The 18,206-nt window shown below is 51.2% G+C and overlaps 1 protein-coding gene across 2 annotated transcripts in view; it reads left to right on the top strand.

Moving 5' to 3' along the window:
- PAK4 (p21 (RAC1) activated kinase 4) overlaps window positions 1-18,206 on the top strand; it is a 42,648-nt gene that overhangs the window by 5,985 nt on the left and 18,457 nt on the right. The window contains exons 1-2 of one of the 2 annotated variants that reach the window (XM_073549040.1): window positions 7,431-7,558; window positions 15,002-15,219. In XM_073549040.1, coding sequence (XP_073405141.1) covers window positions 7,528-7,558; window positions 15,002-15,219 — 249 coding nt within the window. In that variant the 5' untranslated portion in view covers window positions 7,431-7,527. Of the gene's footprint in view, window positions 1-7,430; window positions 7,559-15,001; window positions 15,220-18,206 lie in introns of those variants that run through there. The other variant, XM_073549041.1, reaches the window with a different exon arrangement.

Genomic DNA, 18,206 nt, shown 5'->3' with positions numbered 1-18,206 from the left:
ATGGCAGGCTATACTGGATTACCTCCTCACCGTGTTGTAAAGTGGTATAAATAATCCTTTTCTGATCTGTAGAGGTCTGAGCTCTGGGATCTCCACTGTTTCCTACAATAAAGGGGGCCTCGATGCTGCCCTCTGTACCGGGAGGTGCCCCTTAACCTTGAATTATAACTCTGCTGCCTTTCCCTGGGTGACCGGTCAACGCTGTGCAGGAAGAAGGGGTAAAATAATGCTGCGTCCCCCTCATTGTCAGGGAATCAACCACCCCTGATCATAAAGTGCTGACACATGGTAACTATAAACTATTGCATCAGACGATAAGACTACCCCGATGAGATACCTATACCGTCATCATCGTCGCCCACAGTCATGGGAAGCCTTAGAGTGTCATTCTAGATTATTGACAACACGTGATAAATGTTTATTTCAGGAAATGTGCGGATCGCTGCACTTTTACCGGGAGCAATGAACGTCCCGCCTGTGTTGCACTACATTGTGCTGCGCCTCTGCGCGGGGCGAGTCTCCTCGCTGTTATTTCCTCTGGCTTCTTATGGACATTCCTGTTCTGCCCAGTGACTTACTGACCCTGGACGGGGAAGAGTTACAGCAATAATCTCTGGTAGGACAAAGGTGTGGCAGCTCTGCCACTGGCACAGGACGGCTGATATAAGGATTGGGTGCGGTACTGTGAATAGGACAATGTGCTAGGGCTTTCACATTTATGGCTTATGTGGCTTTAGCTGCCAAATCGTCACTTAGAGCCCGGAGCTTTCAGCTGCAGCCCAGCATTATCGGGTTCTTAACTTGATCAGCAAGTGAGTTATTGCATAGCTGTAGTTATGTAATGTCGTGTAGTGGTGCCCCCTACTGTCCAGGTGCAGTCAGTGATGACAGTGCTGAGTGACAGGATGAGACAGGTGTATTGCTGTGAGCAGTCATCCACCTTCCCTAGGAGACAAGCTGTGACCTGCCGCAGGAACAAGTGCATCCTCCTCCGCACCCATCATTACTGGAGCTCTTCCATCTGCCACTGATAGCTGCTTCTTAATACAGCGGGGAAGAGAAAATTACAGAAGGCATGTCCCCAACACATTCCTTCTACAGTTCTCAGCATGGTAAATAATCTTAATATTCTTTATTTTAATATAGCGCTAACATATTCCGCAGCGCTTTACAGCCCTTATGGGGCTCACAATCTAAATTCCCTATCAGTATGTCTTTGGAGTGTGGGAGGAAACCGGAGAACCAGGAGGAAACCCACGCCAACACGGGGAGAACATACAAACTCCTTACAGATGTTGTCCTTGGTGGGATTTGAACCCAGGATTCCAGCGCTGCAAGGCTGCAGTGCTATCCACTGAGCCACCGTGGTTGGTATTAGGCAAGAATCACAGCTGTCAAAACCGTACTCAATCATATGTATCTGCAGATTACTATGAGCAATATCTGCATGAGCTGTGGTGGAAATATTGCTGTGGAGACGTCCTCCTCTGTAGAGTCTGGGGAAAGGCCCAGGCCCCAACCCATCCCACCACCCTACTTCTGGAGACTGTGGGGAGAGGCCCCTATTCCACCCCACCACCCTAAAGGTACTGTCACACTTAGCGATGCACCAGCGATCCCGACCAGCGATATGACGCGGTCAGGATTGCTGGTGCATCGCTAAGTGGTCGCTAGTGAGCTGCCACACAGGCAGATCTCACCAGCGACATCGCAGGGGACGGGGATCGCTACTTACCTATCACACCAGGCGATCCTGCGTCCTCCCGCCCGGCTCCACGCGTCGCTCGTCTCCACAGCAGGAAGCTGACGACGAGAAACGGTCCAGCCTGTTCTTGCACGATCAGCGATAACCAGCGGGGGAGCAGGTTGTAGGTAAGGATCACACACCGATATCGCTAGCAATATCGCTATAACGTCACTAGTTATAGCGATATCGCTAGCGATATCGCTTAGTGTGACAGGCCCTTAACACCCTAGTTCTGGAGACTAGGGAGAGGCCCCTGCTCCACCTCACCACCCTAGTTCTGAAGACTCTGGGGAAAGACCCCCGCCCCACCCCAGCACAGTAGTTCTGGAGACTGTGGGGAGAGGCCCCTGCTCCACCCCACCACCCTAGTTCTGAAGACTCTGGGGAAAGGCCCCCGCCCCACCCCAGCAGAGTAGTTCTGGAGACTGTGGGGAGAGGCCCCCTCCCCACCCCACCACCCTAGTTCTGGAAACTCTGGGGAGAGGCCCCTGCTCCACCCCACCACCCTAGTTCTGGAGACTGTGGGGAGAGGCCTCTGCTCCACCCCACCACCCTAGTTCTGGAGACTGTGGGGAGAGGCCCCTGCCCCACCCCAGCAGAGTAGTTCTGGAGACTGTGGGGAGAGGCCCCCTCCCCACCCCACCACCCTAGTTCTGGAAACTCTGGGGAGAGGCCCCTGCTCCACCCCACCACCCTAGTTCTGGAGACTGTGGGGAGAGGCCTTTGCTCCACCCCACCACCCTAGTTCTGGAGACTCTGGGGAGAGGCCTCTGCTCCACCCCACCACCCTAGTTTTGGAGACTCTGGGGAGAGGCCCCTGGTCCACCCCACCACCCTAGTTTTGGAGACTCTGGGTAGAGGCCCCTGGTCCACCCCACCACCCTAGTTCTGAAGACTCTGGGGAAAGGCCCCTGCCCCACCCCAGCAGAGTAGTTCTGGAGAATGTGGGGAGAGGCCCCTATTCCACCCTAAAGGTACTGTCACACTAGTACTGGAGGTTCTGGGGATGGCCCTTGCCCTCCTCCTCCCTCTCCCCAAGCTCTGCATACTCCTTATATGCATCTTTGCTTAAATTATTTAGTTGTTTCCCCATTCCCAAAAATGTCATTCTTGTCTTCAAATGTATCATGCGAGGCTTGTGATTATCCAAATCTAATTGCCCACTAGAAGGAGCACAAAGTTGAAATGTCATTTAGATATTATGTAACGTAATGTGCTGCAGCTAGTGAATCATGTGGGACGCTCCTATGTGTCTGTGGCATTCATTCTGCGTGGCTGAACATCGCTGAGTCCCCCAGCCTAAGGGGGGCGCACTATTCCATGCTGTACTTACACACCAGGGGAGCTGAGCACCTCTAGGTGATAATAGAAATGTCAAGCAGGAGGCATTCAGTGTTAAAGGGGCGCTCCCATCCAGAGTGCAAGGACATTCAATCTCTGTGTGATCAGAGGGCGAGGGCCATGGTCCTGAGAAAGGTGTGACCGTTGGAGTACCACTGTGCTGGTAAGTCTCCTGATTAGTGGTGGTCCTAGATGTTGGACCCCCACCGTCATAAAGTGGTGGCAAATCCTAGCAACATTCCATAGTGTACCAGATGAGGAGAGATGCTATCTGCAGGATAGATGATAAAGGGCTGGTCGTGGGGGGTCTGGCTGCTGAGCCTCCCCACCCATCACAGCAACCAACATCCCTATAGACAGTGAATGGAGCAGTGGTCATACAGCACACTACCCACCCCTGTACTCGTGATCAGCGATGGCCTGCGCGGTCGGACACCCACCAATAATTTACCACCTACCTCGTGGATCAGTACATGGCAGAATATGCATAGTTCTATTCATGAAGCAGGTAGCTCAGGATGACCAGGGAAGCCCTGCAGTAATAGAGACATTAGCCAAATGATTCCCGTCAGTATGTAACGGAGCCTATATCACAGCTGTACGTGAAAGGCAGAGGGCAGACTCCGGCCGTGCGGGGGTGGGGGTGCATTGGCCGCTGTCCAGGTATCATTCCTGGGCACTGATCACTCCCATCATTCGCTCCTCCACTTTGCATTATTTGGATTGCAGAGCTTTCTGCGGTCTGTTTTCCCACCAGCATATGTCTCGCTGGTGGTTGTGTATTGTAAGTCGCAGCTGTCTCTGGTAACAAGTGTAAGCAAGCCCTTTTGGAAAGGATGATGCCACGTGCACGGCTGGCACTCACTTGCTGTGCCCATATTGTATATGCAGGGCACAGCATAATGCTTTGTGACAAAGGCGCTTACCAGGATGGACGTTCTCCTTTCATGTCACACACTGTTATTATTACGCGGAGGTTGCCGCCGCAGGAGGGAGCAGAATCCATTGGCAACAGCGGGGCTGTGATCTGATAGTCATTTGTAAGGGTCATGTTACTTTAATACCCACAAGACCCAGGCATGTGTCTGGATACTCAGGGGGGGCAGCCTGGAGATGGTCTCCATGTCTCCTACATTCCTCACATAGCTGTCCCATCCCCCTTGTCAGTAACCCCTTCACCCCAAGCACGTCTTAAGAATCTGTACATGGACTCCCCGCAGTATGTCCTGCCATGTGCACAGGGCAAGCTTTGTGTATGGCTTGTACAGCTGCTGCTGTATCCACAGCATGGGTTATTAGGGTTCCTTGGGCATGGAGAAACTTTGTCATCGCTCCCCCTGTCATGTCCATATCGAATAATGTAACCCCTCTTTAAAAGGTGTCCCCCCCCCCCCCCCCCCCCCCCCAAAGTTGGGTGTGGTGCAAGGAATGCTCCAGATAATGAAAGAAGCATTACTTACCTTTTTGATCCACCATGGCTCTGATACTGTAAGTGTTGATGTCCCATCCGTGCATTATGTGTCCGCGGTCGCCTGTCAGTGCCTATGGGCTGTGCATGCAATCAACCGAAATGGAGAAAAGTCCAGAGATGCAGCAGACCGTGGCAGCACGTGGTCTTCAGGCTAATCTCCAGTATTGATGAGCAGACCCATGGAATTTCAGGAACCCTACCCGAACTCAGGTACCAGAACTGTACCTGTACCTGAACCTGAACTCAAACTTTTGTGCTGGAAAATATTCTTTCACTCACTGTCTCTCTGCAACGGACTTCCCCGGAACTCCAAACACCACAACAAACTTCCAGGAGAAGTCCTTGTTCAGCATGTAGCATTGGACACTACCTGTCCGGTATGAGCCCCAAACTTTAAGTTCAGGTTTGCTCCTCTCTAATCTCCAGTTATTATTGCACCATCACTTAAGAGGATAAACTTCTGGTCTCCATCTAAAGACCCTGAGGGCAACACCATAAAGAGGCCTTCATAATGGAACGTTGCACTAGTCCTACTCCTGGAGATCATTTTGCTGGGTGGCATAATGTTTGGTAGAAGGACCCCTCTAGTCTCCATTCCAGGTGCACTAACATCCCTGCATTACATTGATTTCATGGTATAACTAGTAGGACAGCCATTTCTCCGTGTCCCAGGAGCATTTTTCAACTCAGGAACACCAGGTCTCAAGTTGCTCGTGCTACTGTGAGCAGCCTGCGCCTTAAACATGGTACTGTGGCTTGCAGCATCTCTGGACTTGTCCCCCATCGAGGACATCTGGGACGTCATTAGTCGGCAATTGCAAAGGAAGCTGCCAGCAGCGGATCTTGATTTCCCAAGTACATTGAGCGTGGCAGAACATTCTTCAGACGGCCATTAATAAGCTCATTAATAGCCGAGTCTGTAAGTGCAAATATGTGGCAAAAGTGGCAAGCGCCCTGCAGACAATGCCCGCGTTCATGAGTCTGTTTCTTCTGGAGACACTGCAGTCATGTGGAGGTCAAGACTTCTGACCTCATGGTCATGAAACTATCTCCTGCTTTTAATCTGCGACCCTTCACATCCCTCTCTGCAGGATTATTCTAATCTGTTTCCTGGCTGTCACCACCTCCAGGGTGTTTTTATTTTTGCTATGCTATGACCCTAGTGTGTTCCTGGTCAGATTAGGTTGTAATGTTTTCAGTCAAAGACACTGTCTGAAGATGAATCCAACAGACGCTTTGTGTGTTCTGGTTTCCCATACACTGCTATACCCACATTGAGGCTGTGTGCACACGCTGCGGATTTTGCTGCGGTGTACAGTACCATGATTCCCTATGGGAATCAAAAACCGCAGTGCAGACGGTGCGGAATTTTCCGCGCGGATTATCTGCGGATTTCAATCCGCAAAAAGAATTGACATGTCAATTCTTTCTGCGGATTTTCCTGCGGTTTGCCATCTCCTCCATTGAGGAGATGAAAAACTGCAGGGCAAAACCGCAGAGCAATCCGCAGGTAAAACCGCAGGTCTTTTGACCTGCGGTTTCACCTGCGGATTTTACAAAATCCGCGCAGATGAATCCGCACATAATCCGCAGCGTGTGCACACAGCCTTAGTGAGATTGTGGGCACTGTTACTTTGGAGAAAGGGTAAAGAAGTTGTCAGGATAGAAGTAGCCCAGAGTGAGCTGATCAATGCTGGTACCACCTATGGGTGTAACAGGCAGCGAGCCTAATCTTTCCCATGCAGCGCCTCCACAGGCGGATCGGAGTATTACACCTATCAATAGGAATTCTTTGTGCATGTTTGTAGATGGGCTGATTTTTGTGGGTAAACCCCCCTCCCTCATTAAAAAAAAAAAAAACAAACAAAAAATAAACCTCCCAGGGTCCAGCGCTGAGTTTCCATTCCTATCCCGATTTTCATTTATTGGCTGCAGTAGTGGCTTCATATAGATAACGCTGCAGCCTGTCGCTGAGACGCAAGCAGAGCTCACTGATGATGTCACCACTGCAGCCAAATAATGTTGTGTGTTTTTTATTTATTTTTTAGTTTTCTGATAATGGGCCGATCTCCTCCCTAAATGTGATGAGTCTTAGATCCCAGGCCATGCGGCTTGTGACCAGTCAGGTGAGCCGGGTCCCAGCGCCCAGGAACTCGCTGCCTCTCATTATTAATACTTTGTGTGTGTACAAGCAGTGAAAGCTGATATACAGTAACATGTGCACAACACGCCTTGTCATTAACCCCCGCCACCAGCACCTCCAAGCAGCTCTTGTGCCAGACGAAACTCGCTCCGCCTGTATATCTAGAAGGCTGTGTGACACTTCTGTGCCAGAAAATGCCGGGGAGAAAGTTCATGATTTCACCTGGCCGGTGCACAAGGAACGACCCCAGTCCAAGGCTGCGTCCATGGATTTGAGCTTCTTGCTGTGGTGTAACGATGGGGACTTATTATAGCGAGTCCTGGACGGCTGTATCCATGGATGCTTATGTTATAAAATAGGTACTGCTCATACCTGGGCATCGTGCGGCCCCTCTACCTTATGGGAAGGGGGTTATATTACAGACTCGGACTTTGCCCATATTGCTGGCTATTGAGGGAGTGTTTTAGGAAAGTATTACAAGTACTTGAAAGTGTTGGATAAATGAAACGTGTTTCTTTATTGCGTATTTTATCCTGTAACCCAGCTTGTAGGAAAAATCCTGAAATTACAGGGTGCGGGATGGTGGCGAAGCCAGCCTTGCATGCCCTCCGTATGTAGAGTCCTTGCTTCATGTCTGTGTATTGTGATCCCGACCACTCCTGGCACCCTCCGTCTTTTTCTCTCCTCCTCCCTCCTCCCATGGTCCGGGGAGGAGCTGATCTTTCGTCATGAAACTGGCTGGGACAGCGAGAGGACCTGAAACTTCCCATCAGTCAGCTCCAGGAATTCTCTACCGCAGGCTGTGCCCTCTACTCCTCGGTCTCTATGGTGTCCGGAGCCCAGAGCGATGCCAAGGGTGAGTCCTGACAGTTTGGGGATTGCATGGTGTCACCTCGAGGGTTCCCTGCCCTGGACGTTAGTGCCTCACCCATTGTTACATGGGAGCCACCTGCGGAGGAGTGTGATGTCCGTCATGTGTGGGGGAAAGTCCTACGGTGGTGACGGTCCTATACTCGGAGGGGCTTCAGGTAAATCCAGGCTGACTATTGTCTTCTCTGCATTGGTTTGCCACCTTTCTTTTGCCTTATTAACCCCCATCTCAAAAGAGAACATATGTGGGGGGCTTTGCTTTTTTAGGGTGTCTGGAGGTTGATCTTGATTGACCCTTTTTATAGCCCCCATTCAATGTGCTCTCTGTTACCAACTTTCGGGGTTCCAGCTGTTGTGAAAATACAACTCTCAGGATTCCCTTACAGCCACAGTTTCACAATGGCTGGAGACTGCTCATCTCTGGTTTAGAGATATGATACGACTCTGCATCAACTATCGTGTACGTGCTGCGAGTGACACAGTTATTATCGGCCAAGACCATCAGTTTTTTGGGATCTAGTCTTGGCTAAATGGGTGATCAAGTATCTGCAGGGGTCATGTCCTCATAAAGATGGAGGCCACACTCCCTCCTCCCCCAAGGCCTGTGTGCCCGGTGCACTGCCCTGTTTTTGGTGTCCACCGGGTGATGACTTTCTGAATGGAGCCAAATATTAATGCAGAGCAGGTTCTCCCATGATGTCAAGAAGGGAATACCGGACATGTAGCCTGCCATTACCTGGGTATAATACTACACCGGGGTGGACGACCACTGTCACATGCAGGGAAGGAAACAAGTAATTGGAGCAGATAGCATTCTATGGCCAGAGCTGCCCTATGCTGCCACGCCGAGCATCTTGTACCACCAGTCGTGGTCATATCCTCATTTATCAGTGCAGAGCTCAGCTTTGTATTGCAGCACTCCAGAATCATTGGGAGGCTCAGATCGGGGGGCTTCAACACTTAGCGGTGACGCTTTACCGCAGCAGCGGAGATTTACGCCAACTGAACAAGAAATCCGTGACAAACTGCGGGAATGTTGCTGCACGCTGTCAAGTTGTCGTACTTCAACGGCATTGTAAAGTAGGGAAAAAAAGCACCAAATGTTTTATAGGAGCAATATATCAGTGCACCCACCCAGAGGTGGTCTGCAAAGAAGGATGGGGTCTAGTTCCAAAAAGTTTATTATGCTCTTTATTAACAACTTCTTGTAAAATCAGGATTTTTGCGACACTTTTTAATTTCATTTTTTTTTTTTTTTTTTTGCACTTTTAGTAGATAATTAGGGAACTGACTTGGGGCTAATTCGGACGTCTGTGGCAATCCATCTGAGCCCGGACTGGTCGCGGCTCTCTACCGGCCCTAGCGTGTGACGGCGATCCCCAAAATCTGAGCATGCCCCAGAAGTCTTTTTTTCACAATTGGAACCAGTAGGTGGCAAAAGTCAGAGTCTCTGGAAATGTTTGTGGGTTACAGATGGCTGGAAGGCGAGTGTGCGGGGCGATGCACGGAGCCGCAGTACATGAACGCCTCCGTGTATCCTGCTGAGCTCATGTTTGTCCGTTGGCTCGCTCCTCAGGAAGGAAGCGGCGCTGCTTGCTGTGTGTGAAGATTGTTCTTGGGGCTGAATCACTTTCTATTTTCTCTGTGTAACCAAATAAATAAAAGATCCAAGGAGGTTTCTGGGTGTGGGATCAGGGGCCCCCTGTAGTGACACTTTTATTTTTGGCCGGAGGAAAGCCAAGTACTTAAGACAGTCCTGGCTCCGTCATTGCTGCGCCTCCCTCCGTCTGCAGGGGTGTATTATGAGGGGCTATATATTGCGCTCAGTTTTTTCCTGGGGGACACCTTAGGGTCAGGCATCAACTCACTGCACTGCATGCAGGCTTAGGGCTGCGGTCTGCGAGCTTCACTACAACTCCCAGCATGCCCTGCAGCAGGTCACAGATTAGGTGATAAGTTGCTGATTGATGGGACCCCAATCTCTGTCAGTTCTGGAGCTCAATCACAGATACTTCCCTACTTTGAGGTCTCGGCGATCAAGCATCTATAGGATCAGTCAGTGTGGGCATGCGGCATGTAGAATGGGCCGCACAGTCTCCAGCATTGATCTCTATGCAGCCCTCCATGCCCGCGCTGCGGAAACCATGCAGGGAAGGGATTTTCAGCATGAGAGGTTTCATCCCCAAACCTTCCACATGTGAACGTACCCCTCAGGATGGAGCTTTCCAGTGTAATGAATGTTCATGGCTGTAAGGGAGCTGCTCAGTTTTGCATGACTGGGGTAATGAGTTACTAATTAGGAGGAGAGCGGCGCTGTGCTGGGAATGTGGGGGCTCTGCCTCTGTTCTCACAGCAGGTCCATCCAACCTCGCCTAGAGGTACCAAGACGGGGAGCAGCGAAGGTTTCCTCTGATTAGCCGTAGCGGGGATTGCCTTGTAATGGGTTATCTGCCGTCTCCACCCTTGTGATAATATCATTTATGTACTCTCGGCTTTGTGGAGCGTTGTGTTGGTTGCCTTCCCCCCGCTATTTGTAAAAATAGTGCTGTTAATTTCCCACTGATCCCCAGAATTGGGCTCTGAAGCACCGTTAGAATGGTGTAGCGTCCGCTCCATTCATTGTCTATGGGACCGCTGGATAGAGCCGGACACTGTAAGAGTACGTTCACATATGCTGATTTTGCAGCATTTTTTTTCTTTCTACCTTAAAAACCAGAGTGTTGGAAGGAAAAACGCGTAAAATACTTGCATTTTTGCATACGTTTTTATTAGAATTGGTGAATGAATTGACGCAGCAGATCTGAAATAAAGATTTAATAGTTCAATCGCGCAAGGAAAAAATAAGCAGCGTGTGCAAGAGAATTCAGAAATCACATTCACTTTGCTGGTACTGTGAAACACTGCATCCATCCACCACAGGAAGAATGCCGCATGTGAACAATACCCTTTTTGGTCGTCTCTGGCTGTCCCAGAATAAACCGCTCTCCATGCAATGCTCATGAACTTCTTTTCTCCCCATCATGTGTTTCTCAATACCTATTCAGGGAAAAAGCTCAAACTCCTCACATGAACAGCAAAGTGGATTTCCCATAGAAATGGATAGAAAGCAATTTCTCAAGATTTTGGAGCAGATCGGCTCCCCAAAAAATTTTCAAAAAAAATCCTGTGACCATGGCCTTATAGGCCTGCATAAATAGACTGACTCCTGGCCTACCTAGCAGATTACGTTAGATTTGGGTAGTCAGTGAAGGGTGACATGGCAGAATACCAAACCGGAATAGATCTAGACTCTGGTCACCCTGTGAGATGGAAATAGAGGCAGTTGAATAAAAAAATGTATTTTGCAAATGCAGCATCCAGATTTCACATATGTGCAGCATTTTCCCGTTTATTTAGAATCCATTCTCGTATTGTGATTTTTAATTTTATAGTTTTACAAGTGGGTTGCCTAGGTTACCAGTCACCTCTGCACATGGCAGTGGCCAGTCTCCTAGGCAAAGCGCGCAGCACTTACAAGTTCTTTCCAATCACCCTTGTAAGTGCTGCTCTGAGGCTGAATGGATTGCTAGATTCGAACAGCTTCATTGCTCCTGTTCTCTTCTGACGTTACAGGGGCAAAAGCTACCTCTGTCAACATGGGAGAGGAGCGCACAGTGCGGATCAGCGGCACCACCATACTGCTGGCCAACTCTCAATCATCAGGAACACTCCTCATACCAGCAAGCACGAATCGAGAGCTGGACGCTTCTGAAAATCTGTCATGAGAACATCTGTATAAAGTCTATAGCACAATGTAAAACCTACTATATGCAATGTTTTGGGGGTTGTAGCCTTTTAATGCTGTGGTGTTTTTCATAGGCACATCACAAATGCTGACCATTCAGGTTAATTCCCCCTTTAGAAGTTGTCTCCTATCCATGCTATAGGTAATAACTTCATGAGCTCAGGGGGTCTGACTATTAGGACACCCAGTTATCCCGAGAATGGAGCTCTGCAGAGCCTTGCTTGGTTGCAGCGGCGGCCGGGCATGCTCACCTCCTCTACATTTACACTTATTCTCTATGGCACTCCTGGGAAGACCATAACGCTGTGTTCAGAGAAAATGAACAAAGTGAACTTGTATTCAGGTGGGGCAATCCAGAGCCGCTTTCTTGGGATTGGTAGGGACCCCATGGCCGGACCCTCACAGATCAGCAAGTTATCTGCTAGCCTGCCAATAGTCACAGCCTTTGAAAGCCTATTGGACTATTACCGTTCTCTAAGATCCTATAAGCCTGGCACATAGTTTTCCCTTGTGTAATGTTTAGATAGACAGTAAAATCATCACTGCCCGGTAGACACTTTACACATGGCCGAGGGTTAAAGTTCCTGACATTCCCATTAAATTACAGTACACTGAGATGATTGAACTTCCAGCTTGTGTTTATCAAGAAGTGAGCGCAGTAATATCACCAGTGCCTCGGGCACATTTGCACTTTATTTTTTAACATGAAATCAAAGCCTCCAATAACTGTGAACTTCTGCAGAAAGTCAGTGGGACGTTCGGGGACTACTGATAGGTTTGCACTCTTTTGTGAGAACTTCGCGTGCTGTACTTATGTGGAGAGAGTGATTTAAACACTTGTGACATTACTTTGCCCACTAGGCTCGGGCTAAGGCTACTAACTCTTGGGGTACTGTTACACTAAGCGACGCACCAGTGATCCCGACAACGATGCGACCAGGTAAGGATCGCTGGTGCGTCGCTAAATGATCGCTAGTAAGATGTCAAACAGTCAGATCTACTCAACCACGCAGCAATGATCTCGGCGGTCGTTGGGACCTTGTCACACAGCAGCGATTCTGACGACTCACGCCTGCGTCCATGATTTGAGTCGCTAACGTGGTCGCTCGTCGGCGTCAAACACAGCGATGCATGCTGCCCAGCAGGACACCAACGATCAAAAAATGGCCCAGGACATTCGAGCACGATCAGCGACATTGCAGCGGGGGCCTGGTCGCTGCTAAGTGTCACACGTAATGAGATCGCTGGCGAGGTTGCTGTTGCGTCACAAAATCGGTGACGCATCAGCGATCTCGCTTAGTGTGAAGTACCCCTTACTGTTACAGGCATTTTTTCCCTCTGTTGTCTCTTTGCTTTCCCCTGTACTGTGACCGTCAGATGTGTATATTTGGCAGACTTTCACTGTCGCTTTGTGTCTGGGGTGTGACTTTGTGAGTGACGGATCTGTAGACTAGTAATCTGGAATAACCAGTCTTTCACCCGTGTGTATCTGTCATGTGACGGCAAGTGGGCGAACAGCGTGCGCTGCATTACCAAGAGCTGTGTAAGGTCTGATGAGAGCCGTTCCTCCTAGCTTCAGTTCCTATCTAGCAGTATGGTGTGAATTCACACCACGGATCACAAAGTCTGCTGACAGGTGAGAAAGGTGCAGAGAAAGTGTCCAAGAGCATTCATTACATAGCCAGTAATGGCCTGCCGCTATTAGTAAGAGCCAGATCAGATGCAACCCACATCTACTGTATATAGAGGCGTTATCAGTCATTGTACAGGAGGAGGTGAGCTGTGACATCCCCTATTGTGAATGGTGGATCCTGTGTTATCTACTGTATATAGAGGTGTTATGTCATTGTACAGGAGGAGGAGGAGGTGAGCTGTGACCTCACCTATTGTGAATGGTGGATCCTGTTATCTACTGTATATAGAGGCGATATCAGTCATTGTACAGGAGGAGGAGGTGAGCTGTGACATCACCTATTGTGAATGGTGGATCCTGTTATCTACTGTATATAGAGGCTATATCAGTCATTGTACAGGAGGAGGAGGTGAGCTGTGACATCACCTATTGTGAACGGTGGATCCTGTGTTATCTACTGTATATAGAGGTGTTATCAGTCAGTGTAATCCTGCCTCTCTTCTGGTAAGGAACCTGCTGAAAACTCTTCCTGGAAGGACAGGAAGTATGAGCCTAAAAATGCCCCAGTGTGAAAATTGCAAGATCGTGTGTGATATGTACCGTAAATTTTACTTTTTTGCATGGAAATTATTTTCAACCTCACATAAACGAAATCAGATATTGTCTTGTCATGCTGTCCTTCAGAATATTTATTATGGGTGGAAGGATAAGTTATTAGCTTTCCTATGTCATGTCCTTACCCAGTGCTGCCACATGCCAAAAAAAGGAGTATTGCTTAAAGGAATATTCCAGTCGTTTCATGCAACTTCTCAATCCAGACTGATTTGGGTGAAGACCTCACCAACGTAACATTTATCACCCGACTCAATCCCCATTGCGTCCTTCCACTGTTCGTTCAGATCTTAATTTATAGGGACATAGTAGCATGGTAACACCCAGCACTTCCAGGAGGAACAACGTAATACCAATTTCTCAAAGTCAGTCCAACATTTATGAAGAATACTGGTAGTTACTAAAATGAAAATGTCAGAACATTTGAAAGGTCTGGTTTAAAGGGGCTGCCCAGAAAGAAGATGATGATCCTTAGGGCAGGTGTACAGTATCAGATTGGTTGTGGGTCGACCCCAGGGACCCCCATGAACACTGATACTTGATGCACACATTGGACTTGTGACTCTGTAGCGCCATACCCTGTGTAGTGGCCATTCTAAGACATTGCATCCCAGTCACTTCAGTAGGAGCTGAGTTGCAGTAACTGAATACAGCCACTACACTTTGCATAGCGCTGTGGTGATGGGGCTCTGAATACTGTACTTGCAGCTACCATGGGAGGTGGTCCGTGGGGGTGTCTGGAGCCAGATGGTAACCAAACTAATACGGGTGACCTACCCTAAGGGTCTGCAGGTGGCCCAATTCACTTGAAATTAGCCTTATTTGAAGATAGGTGGTATCCCTAGATGTCGGACCCCAAATGCTGATAAGCGGGGTTATCCCTCTAATATCCCCTCTACACAGGATAAGCAATGGCTCATTGATGGTTGGGGATGCAACGGCACGCTTTGTATATTATCAGTTTGTCTATCGGAGAAGCCCCTTAAATTGAGGGGTGAGTGTTTGCTTGGCTCACAATAGGGGGCGCGATGTCTGCAGCGTCGGCTCGCTGACGTCTGTAAACTGTGTATCGGCAGGTGACCAAATTAGAGAATGCTCGTCTTTTGATCTGGGACGTTGGTTATTTTTAGCGGATGCTGGAACGAGCGAGCGTGCGGTTACCATGGCAACGGCCGCGCTTCCTCTTTAAATGAAATAAATTCTTTGTGGGAAGTTGCTCTTGGTCTCTTCACTGCATCATTAGTGTATCAATAGACACGGAAACGAGGTCCTATCATGGCACAATGAGCTCTGCTAATTGGACATTACCGATTCATATGTGTGCCCACCTAGCGTGGAGACCCCACTATGCCGGTGAGTGTTGTCTCCTCCTTACTCACCTGTCCCCTCTTCTCCCTCAGGTCAGCTAGCTGCCATGTTCAGTAAGAAGAAGAAGCGCATCGAGATCTCCGCTCCGTCTAACTTTGAACATCGAGTGCACACCGGCTACGACGAGCAAGAACAAAAGTTCACAGGACTCCCGCGACAATGGCAGAGCCTCATAGAAGAGTCCGCCAAGAGGCCCAAGCCACTGGTGGACCCGGGCTGTATTACCACCATCAGACATGGGCTACAGAAGGTGAGTAACCAGCCCTAGAAGGGGCACAGTATGGAAGAGGGTAAAGAAGGTAACGCGTCACGTTATAACCCCATAGCAGTACTGATAGGAGACCCTCGCCCCTACTAAAGGTGACGAGTCACAGCAATGGGGGCGATAACTTACAGGGGCTTTTGCTTCTGTCCTGTCTGCACGGCCTTACGGGACAGCCAGTAGTATAGATCTTATGCCCGGCCCTCAGGACCTGCAACTGGCACAATGCTAGATTAGAGGAGCCTTCTCTTAAAATTAATGGGGTTCTCCATGACTTTGATACTGATGATGTATCTGCACCCCCACTGACACACCGATCAGCTGTTTCCAACTCTGGCTGGATGTAAACTGTATACAGAGCCAGTACAGCACAGCTCCATACCCTGTGTAGCGGCCTACCGGGTGCAGCAGATCAGTCCCTACTCTCATCTGGAGCAGCTGATAATGACAGTAAAGAGCTTTCCAGTTCTGTCCTGTACACTGGAGCTGGTTTCAAGTGCTCTTGGGGCTGCCGGGTGCTGGCCACCTGAGATGGGTTAATCAGTATCTTTTAAGTAGAAAGCCCCTTTAAGAGCTCATAGCTGAACTCTGCACATGATGAGCGACTGTCAGAATGATTTGTGGCCTCCAGCAGTTATGTTCATCTACAGCTCAAAAGACTCACAAGACCACTCTGCCCTGCTGCCAGGACCCGGGGTCCTCACCAGAGGAGTGGTGGTCACATGAGCCCTCTGGGCCACTCCACACATCTTCTTCTGAAAGATAAGTGGTGGCATTGTTACCTTAAAGGGACTGTACAGGATTAGAAAACATGGCTGTGTTCTCATCGAATTACCTGTGCTCAAGTTCTCTTCGGTACCTCAGCTCTGCCACCCCCCCCACACACAGGTTGTATGTGGTACTGCAGCTCTGACCCCCTCCCAGGTTGTGTGTGGTACTGCAGCTCTGACCCCCTCCCAGGTTGTGTGTGGTACTGCAGCTTTGACCCTCTTCCAGGTTGTGTGTGGTACTGCAGCTCTGACCCCCTCCCAGGCTGTGTGTGGTACTGCAGCTGTGACCCCCTCCCAGGTTGTGTGGGGTGCTGCAGCTCTGACCCCCTCCCAGGCTGTGTGGGGTACTGCAGCTGTGACCCTCCCAGGCTGTGTGGGGTACTGCAGCTGTGACCCCCTCCCAGGCTGTGTGGGGTACTGCAGCTGTGACCCCCTCCCAGGCTGTGTGGGGTACTGCAGCTGTGACCCCCTCCCAGGCTGTGTGGGGTACTGCAGCTGTGACCCCCTCCCAGGCTGTGTGGGGTACTGCAGCTGTGACCCCCTCCCAGGCTGTGTGGGGTACTGCAGCTGTGACCCCCTCCCAGGCTGTGTGGGGTACTGCAGCTGTGACCCCCTCCCAGGCTGTGTGGGGTACTGCAGCTGTGACCCCCTCCCAGGCTGTGTGGGGTACTGCAGCTGTGACCCCCTCCCAGGCTGTGTGGGGTACTGCAGCTGTGACCCCCTCCCAGGCTGTGTGGGGTACTGCAGCTGTGACCCCCTCCCAGGCTGTGTGGGGTACTGCAGCTGTGACCCCCTCCCAGGCTGTGTGGGGTACTGCAGCTGTGACCCCCTCCCAGGCTGTGTGGGGTACTGCAGCTGTGACCCCCTCCCAGGCTGTGTGGGGTACTGCAGCTGTGACCCCCTCCCAGGCTGTGTGGGGTACTGCAGCTGTGACCCCCTCCCAGGCTGTGTGGGGTACTGCAGCTGTGACCCCCTCCCAGGCTGTGTGGGGTACTGCAGCTGTGACCCCCTCCCAGGCTGTGTGGGGTACTGCAGCTGTGACCCCCTCCCAGGCTGTGTGGGGTACTGCAGCTGTGACCCCCTCCCAGGCTGTGTGGGGTACTGCAGCTGTGACCCCCTCCCAGGCTGTGTGGGGTACTGCAGCTGTGACCCCCTCCCAGGCTGTGTGGGGTACTGCAGCTGTGACCCCCTCCCAGGCTGTGTGGGGTACTGCAGCTGTGACCCCCTCCCAGGCTGTGTGGGGTACTGCAGCTGTGACCCCCTCCCAGGCTGTGTGGGGTACTGCAGCTGTGACCCCCTCCCAGGCTGTGTGGGGTACTGCAGCTGTGACCCCCTCCCAGGCTGTGTGGGGTACTGCAGCTGTGACCCCCTCCCAGGCTGTGTGGGGTACTGCAGCTGTGACCCCCTCCCAGGCTGTGTGGGGTACTGCAGCTGTGACCCCCTCCCAGGCTGTGTGGGGTACTGCAGCTGTGACCCCCTCCCAGGCTGTGTGGGGTACTGCAGCTGTGACCCCCTCCCAGGCTGTGTGGGGTACTGCAGCTGTGACCCCCTCCCAGGCTGTGTGGGGTACTGCAGCTGTGACCCCCTCCCAGGCTGTGTGGGGTACTGCAGCTGTGACCCCCTCCCAGGCTGTGTGGGGTACTGCAGCTGTGACCCCCTCCCAGGCTGTGTGGGGTACTGCAGCTGTGACCCCCTCCCAGGCTGTGTGGGGTACTGCAGCTGTGACCCCCTCCCAGGCTGTGTGGGGTACTGCAGCTGTGACCCCCTCCCAGGCTGTGTGGGGTACTGCAGCTGTGACCCCCTCCCAGGCTGTGTGGGGTACTGCAGCTGTGACCCCCTCCCAGGCTGTGTGGGGTACTGCAGCTGTGACCCCCTCCCAGGCTGTGTGGGGTACTGCAGCTGTGACCCCCTCCCAGGCTGTGTGGGGTACTGCAGCTGTGACCCCCTCCCAGGCTGTGTGGGGTACTGCAGCTGTGACCCCCTCCCAGGCTGTGTGGGGTACTGCAGCTGTGACCCCCTCCCAGGCTGTGTGGGGTACTGCAGCTGTGACCCCCTCCCAGGCTGTGTGGGGTACTGCAGCTGTGACCCCCTCCCAGGCTGTGTGGGGTACTGCAGCTGTGACCCCCTCCCAGGCTGTGTGGGGTACTGCAGCTGTGACCCCCTCCCAGGCTGTGTGGGGTACTGCAGCTGTGACCCCCTCCCAGG

This window comes from Dendrobates tinctorius, unplaced genomic scaffold (assembly GCF_039654945.1).
Source record: "Dendrobates tinctorius isolate UK_male_01 unplaced genomic scaffold, ASM3965494v1 ptg000158l, whole genome shotgun sequence".
Taxonomy (NCBI): Eukaryota; Metazoa; Chordata; class Amphibia; order Anura; family Dendrobatidae; genus Dendrobates; species Dendrobates tinctorius.
Note: the sequence above shows the minus strand (reverse complement) of the source record. Positions and strands in the feature narration are given on the sequence as shown.